This window comes from Hesperophylax consimilis, chromosome 21 (assembly GCF_061612785.1).
Source record: "Hesperophylax consimilis isolate HC1 chromosome 21, BYU_Hcon_1.0, whole genome shotgun sequence".
Taxonomy (NCBI): Eukaryota; Metazoa; Arthropoda; class Insecta; order Trichoptera; family Limnephilidae; genus Hesperophylax; species Hesperophylax consimilis.
Window position 1 is genome coordinate 1,814,038 of NC_142856.1, and position 7,236 is coordinate 1,821,273.

Here is a 7,236-nt window from a genome sequence, read left to right on the forward strand (position 1 = left end):
AACAGTAAACATTTAAAGAGTATGGTTAAACATATTTTGTTATTCAATATTTGATTTGCAGTGTCGTTTCAGTTATAACAAAAGTAAAGTTCTAGTACTTCAAACAGTTTATCTTAAACGGAATAAGAATAGTATACACATTAATACAATCAACATTTCATATGGATTGACTATTATGACGTTGGTTGAAACAATGATTTTGGCGCCATCGCGATAAACCGCGCGAGTTTAAATGCCCCCGCCACCCGACGCGGGCGCTTCAGGCGTATCCCACCTCGCCGCGCATCTCCCCGCGCCGGTCGCCTCGCGGTCGAACGATTTAGTTGACGCGGTGTAGGTTCATTTATGGTTGACGCAAATCAGGGGGGTTTAACTCCGACACTTTTTTGGTTTTTTGATGACGTCAGTTCCAGACTATCCAATGAAAAGCCGTCCTGGTTTGATCTCTCACTCTCTCCCGTGTAACAGAGAGAGAGAGGCTACGCTCCATTTCCCCCGGAAACAATGTGACCAATGTGACGCCATTATTGCGTCATGGTTGCGCCCTTCTGACAGATCGTGACAGATTCAGATTGTTTGCGTGAGTGGTTTATTTATGTTGTTTGCTTTCGTGAATTCATGAGTTGTTGTTGTGTGAAAATGTCTAAAATTATGAAGCTGTGTTGTGTGTACAGACAGACAGACCACTCGTCATAAATACCCAAAATACGGAAGTTACAAAAGAAACAAAAATGCCAAATGGATCCCTTCGAAGATGCGCACTGCTGACTTTAAATCTACCCAGCATTGGTAGTTATGCAGATTTAAGACAGTATCGAACCCGTTATGACGAAAATACAGGTGTGAATATCCCTTTGTTTGTCTTCAGTGTTCCATGTAATGTGTAACTTAATTTCACCTAAGAATTGAATTTACTTTTAGACCCCGTCCGCGTTCCACCAGGACGGTGTGATGTCATAAAAGACCATAATTACTTGCAATATGATATGTTTAGTTCAGGAACTTTGGTTAACCCGATAAATATGTTTATTTCAGAGCTTGATAACATCTTACCGGGTACCAGCGGTGTGTTCCTTCTGCCAAAAAGATCATGGAATATTACAAAGGTAAATCTGTTCTATGTTACTTGTTATCCAATATGCAGATCTTTTCTTCCTTTCCTCTTACCACTAAGATCATTTTGTTTTCAGAAATCAGTGTTCCTGTTCCTGTGGGACCCAGCGGCAGTAATTCAGCCGTTACACGGAAACACAATGCTCCTCTGCGTAAGAATATTTATAGTTTTTTGTACACATTTAAGATGTGTTTTGTGCTCATGAATTCTGTAAGCATATTATTTTTTGAATAACTTCATGACTAAATCCTCAAATTGAAATATTTAATAATTTAAAACAATATTAGCGACTCGAATGAATATTTAAATCAGAAAAAGATTTAGTCGCAGACTTGGTACAAATTTAAGATGTGTTTTGTGCTAATGTTTTCTGTATTCATATTATTTTTTGAATAACTTCATGACTAAATCCTCAAATTGAAATATTTAATAATTTAAAACAATATTAGCGACTCGAATGAATATTTAAATCAGAAAAAGATTTAGTCGCAGACTTGGTACAAATTTAAGATGTGTTTTGTGCTCATGTTTTCTGTATTCATATTATTTTTTGAATAACTTCATGACTAAATCCTCAAATTGAAATATTTAATAATTTAAAACAATATTAGCGACTCAAATGAATATTTAAACCAGAAAAAGCTTCAGTCGCAGACTTCGTAATCATTTAAAATGTGTTTTGTGCTTATAAATTTATTTGTTTCTTTCTGTTATCTTACTGAAATAAAATAAAAAATACTTTACAACATGTAACAAAGTTTTTCATTTTTCTTACAAAGCGCCGTCCTGAGAAAATGTGCCGTAAGGAAAGATACCTTATAGCTCATTTTCGCAGGACCGCACTTTGTGAGTTAGAGCCTTGTCGTCCTGAGAGAATCTGTTAACATTTCTAAAATTTATTTTTAAAATAATATTTTAGGCTGATGAATAGCACAATATTGTCTTCCCTGGGTGCCTACCTAGGTAAGATCATATTGTCTATGGCCGCGCTTTTTTTTTTTTTGTTTCCTCTACTTTGCTGAGTGGTTTGTTTATGCCTCAATTCTGGATGTGACGTCATCGTGGACAAAATTTCTCCCCACTAAAGGCCGAAGTTATCAATCTAGTGATTGGTTTATTTATGACGCAAATCGTGAGCCAGTTCGTACGTGTTTTAATGTTTTTTGGGAGCTGCGCAGAGCATTTGTCGTCAATTTTGGAATTTATGGTGAGTTTATTACGTTTTATTATTTAAACATACATTTGTTTCACATTTTGAAGAAAAACATTGATTATTAAGTAACTAAGTAGGTAACTATATAACTGATATAGGCTAATACAATGAAGGCTACAAAAAACATCTTTTGGGATGTTTTTGTGGGTGACGATAAAATATTTTGGGATACTGTAATACTATTTGAGCATACGTATATCTTTTTTGGAAACAGCAGAACGGCGACGACGAGGCTGTAACCACAGGTATTAGGGTGCTCCCACACAGCAATTAACCATTAGCCTTTGTTTTTTTTGTGAGCCCTTGGTTCGTTGCCCAACATAGTATTTTTGTCATCTTGATTAGGTTAATAGTCGCCTTTTTTAAATAAAATGTATGCCAAATTTTAAATGTTTTGTGTGCCCTAAGGTTGTTGCCCAAATAGATATTTGGTCGCCCGTTCTGATAACTAGTTACTCAGTTTGTATTTTAAAGTCACCCATTTTCAATTCTTATATTCGCCCTCAGTCCGTTGCCCACTTAGTATTTATACCCAAAATGGGAATTTATTGTTACCCGATTAAATACTACCCATTTTATTTTAATAAATTTAATATTATCTTAACTATTTTACAGTTTGACACCTAATAATGGAAACAGAACGGAAAAATTGTTCGGAACCTGAAACACCAGAAAAAGTAAAAAGAATGAAAACGGTTGAGCGAAATCTGGATATTGATAGGACACAAAATAAAGAAGACACAAAAAATCTTTCTAAAACTGAAGTAGTGCGCTTTCAACAAGAAGAAAAATTACACAGTCAACCCAGTCGAGAAAAAGAAAGAGAAAAAGATGAATCTTTAGAAAATAGGGAACATCTCACACCTACGATAATGGAAATTATTCCTGATAAAGATATGGATAATAATATTATTAGAAAGTCTTTAGAAGAAGGAAATGCCCAAGATGAAGACTTACCAAGTTTTCCTGACAATGAAGAACCACAACCTAAAAAAAAGAAAAGTAAACAGGCTGTGATGAAGAAAAGTTATGAGGATTTTTTATCTGATCAGGAAGATTTCGTATGGTATTCCTCGCTGTGGATGGATATTGATAGGACACAAAATAAGGAAGACACAGAAAATCTTTCTAAAACTGAAGTAGTGCGCTTTCAACAAGAAGAAAAATTACACAATCAACTCAGTCAAGAAAAAGAAAGAGAAAAAAATGAATCTTTAGAAAATAGGGAACATCTCACACCTACGATAGTGGAAATTATTCCTGATAAAGATATGGATAATAATATTATTAGAAAGTCTTTAGAAGAAGGAAATGCCCAAGATGAAGACTTACCAAGTTTTCCTGACAATGAAGAACCACAACCCAAAAAAAAGAAAAGTAAACAGGCTGCGATGAAGAAAAGTTATGTGGATTTTTTATCTGATCAGGAAGATTTCGTATGGGATTCCTCGTCGTGGGAAGAGACTGGTGACGAATCTTCTAGCGAAAGTGAACTTGATAATCCAACGAAAAGACAGAAGAAAAATAAGAAAAGATCACAAGAGACAACAGTTGGTGAAGATGGTATAAGAAAAAAGAGACAGAACAAAAAAAAACTTTATAACCAATTGAAAAAATCTGGCCAGCAATATACAAAAAAAGATGGATCAATCGTTCAAGAAAAGAGACTACATGAAAACCCTTGCGTTGGAAAAAAATGTGGGAATAATTGTGGAGAGATTAGTGAAGAAAGAAGGAAAGGATTATTTGATCATTTTTGGGCCTTGTCCGCTGAAAGAAAAAAAGATTGGTTAGTAGGAATGTCATCAAAGGTAGAAATTAAAAGAAAAAGAACCAAAGAGAGTAATTCAAGAGACAATACTTTTAAATATTTTATTAACGATGGAGAGGGTCGACGCCCTGTATGTCAACAATTTTGGCTAAAAACTCTGGATATTACTCAGCGATACGTTTACTACACTCTCTCAAATGCATCTATGGGATCAGCAAAAACTGAATCAAGAGGAAGAGTTATTCCAAAAAATAAGACATCTGACACAGTCAAGGCCTCAGCTGTCAATTTTATAAAACAATTACCGGCACTTCCTTCACATTACTGTAGGAAGGATAGCACGAGATTATACCTGCCAGTAGAATTTAAAAACATAAAAAATCTCTACCGCATTTATAAAGAAAATCAAGCCAGCAAAGGGGTTGATTATGTAAGTGAGAGGATTTTCCGTGAAATTTTTACTGATGAGTTCAATATTGGATTCCATGTTCCGAAAAAAGACAAATGTCTTAAATGTTTACGTTTTGAAGGCAAAGATATAACTGAGAATGAAGAAATGAAGGAGCATTTGGAAGAGAAAGATGCCTCAAAGAAAAGGTTAGAATGTCATAGAGAACTTCCAAAAAAGAATAGTTCCATTATTTGTACCTCGTTTGACCTTCAAAAGGTATTGAATACCCCATATGGAAGCGGCATGACACTCTTTTATTCAAGAAAATACACAGTTTTTAACTTGTGTTTTTACGAAAGTGTAACCCGCAATGGTTTCTGCTATGTTTGGGGAGAAACGGAAGGCAAAATAGGTGGTAATGAGATTTCCACTATTTTGCAAAAGTACATAGACAACGTTGATGAACGTGAAACCGTTAAAAGTTTAATTTTGTACTCGGATTCATGCCCTGGGCAAAATAAAAACAAGATCGTATTGGCAGCCATCCACAACGCTTTGTTGATGTCGAAAAATTTAGAAACTATACAGATGAATTATCTGCTGCCGGGACACACAGAGATGACAGTAGACAGTATTCACGCTACAATAGAAAATTCTGTTCGACACACAACGGTATGGGCGCCTTCACAGTGGCTGACAATTTGTCAGCTAGCTAGAAAGGATCCAGGACCCTATCAGGTGGAAGGCCTTACACATGAAGACTTCAAGAATTATGAGGAATTGTCCGAAAAATATTTCAAGGGAAACCTTGTCGGTAAAATAAGCAAGATTCGTGTAGCAACATTCAAGAAGTCTACGCCAAACGTGATGGTCGTCAAATATAGCATGCAAGATGATGTAAAAGAAGAGTACATACAAATTTATGCAAAACTGAAACAACTCAATGCAAAATATAAATCAAAGCTTCCTATCACAAAAGCAAAATATAATGACCTGAAAAAGCTATGTGACACTGGTGCTATCCCAAGAATATTTCATTTAGAATATATCAACCTACCATCCAGCAATACTGGCAAAGATACACTGATCGATACTGATATTGAAGACGAAACAGACCTGCCAAATTAAGCCATTATGTCTGATGGGAAAATAACAAGTGTTTAAGTATAAAGAAGAAGAAAAATAAATTAGAAAGTAAGAAGGAAAAGATTGGTTGAATTTTAACTAAGATGTTATTTTTTATAATTTTGATTATTATAACAATTTTTTTGTTACTGTAGTGAACTACAATTATTGTCATAGGAGATAAAAATTATTTTTGTTATTGAAGAGAAACTAGGGATAGTATCTATAATAGATAAGAAAACTTCTAAACTTTTTTTTTAACGAGTGATGTTTTTGATTTGATTACTGAGAAAGTTAGAAAAAAATATAGAAGAAAATATGTAAAGAAATGAAAACCAAAGAAACGCTCGTAAATGTTTTCATTTTTATTGTGATTATTTTTAAAAGAAATTATTTTCGTTTGGTTCTATAGAACCTTTTTTTGTAATTGAAGAGATTTTTCTTTTGTTTTTTAAAAAGTAGGTACAGTTCTTAAATACTTAAATGTTAAAGTTTAGAAATGAAGAAGAATGAGAATTATTATTTCAGGTAATAAGACTGTAGGCTACGTGATAAAAAGACTGTTTAACTTCTGATTCCTATACAATTGTGATAAAAACATTAGTTGTTACCTTGGTAAGCTAAGAAGTTACTGCTGTTCCTAGGTGATTGCCATTTTAAATAAAAAACTTATCTTTGAACAATTTATAATGTGTGTTTTACTTCTCATTTCATTATTATTAACAAGATAGGTACACCCTATGTATGTAGGTACCTTTTAATTTATCAATGTTTTAACCGCCAATTTCTACAAACTTCATTTTTCAAGTATGATTACAAACAATTTATTAAAAAAATATCAGTCGCATAAACTAATTAGCCATACATTAATAAGTTTAAGATATGGTATTTAAATCAGTTAGCTTAGGTTTGAAATATGACCAACTCTTCGATTAAAGCACTTAGCTTAGAGCCATTATTTGCATGCCTAGGCGGTTAAGTCATTTAGCTTGGAACAAGAAATAATAAACCTAGGCGGTTAAGTCATTTAGCTTGGAACAAGAAATGATAAACCTAGGCGGTTAAGTCATTTAGCTTGGAACAAGAAATAATAAACCTAGGCGGTTTAGTCATTTAGCCTAGAATAAGAAACAATAATCTTAGGCGGTTAAGTCATTTAGCCTGGAACAAAAAAAAGTAAAATATAGGTCATTTTGTATTAAGCGACATTTATCTTCGTTAAAAATAGGAATATTAGAAAAAAAATGAATCCGAATATGGGGAATATGTTATAAAAACAGTAATATCCTTCTTTTTAAAAAAATAATCCGATTTGCCAAAGTTATATTTTTTTTTCTAAAAATCGAAACTTTAAACTGATCTAGTGTAAAGTTTAAAAAATGTCGGTTAATACAAATAGCCCGGAACCCGTCGATATGTTCTTGGAACATTCTTAAAGATCCACTTTCCAGTGACCATTTTCCTATAATAATTACCTTCCACCATCTATCTTCCACGCATTCCTTTTCGATAAACAATAGTTTTAAATTTAAAACGAAAGACGCGAATTGGAGAAATTTTTCTTCAGAATTAGACTCCATTGTTCAAGCATCTAAGTCTTCCCTTGTCAACACTAGTTTACA

The 7,236-nt window shown here is 33.7% G+C and overlaps 1 protein-coding gene and 1 long non-coding RNA gene across 2 annotated transcripts; both read left to right on the plus strand.

Moving 5' to 3' along the window:
• The first annotated feature begins 551 nt into the window (after positions 1-551).
• On the plus strand, positions 552-1,468 carry LOC149413490 (uncharacterized). Its single transcript, XR_016304212.1, has 3 exons — positions 552-840; positions 1,036-1,106; positions 1,191-1,468. It is a non-coding gene; the product is annotated as an uncharacterized LOC149413490 (long non-coding RNA).
• A 1,731-nt stretch (positions 1,469-3,199) lies between these two features.
• LOC149413491 (uncharacterized) lies at positions 3,200-5,909 on the plus strand. The gene has a single exon (XM_089644410.1). It carries the CDS (start codon positions 3,200-3,202, stop codon positions 5,615-5,617), a length of 2,418 nt encoding a protein of 805 aa, XP_089500536.1. The 3' UTR covers positions 5,618-5,909.
• Positions 5,910-7,236: the final 1,327 nt, after the last annotated feature.

What these genes read in the sequence shown, in the direction of transcription:
- LOC149413491 (XM_089644410.1), top strand. Translation starts at nt 3,200, where the DNA reads ATGGAAATTATTCCTGATAAAGATATGGATAATAATATTATTAGAAAG.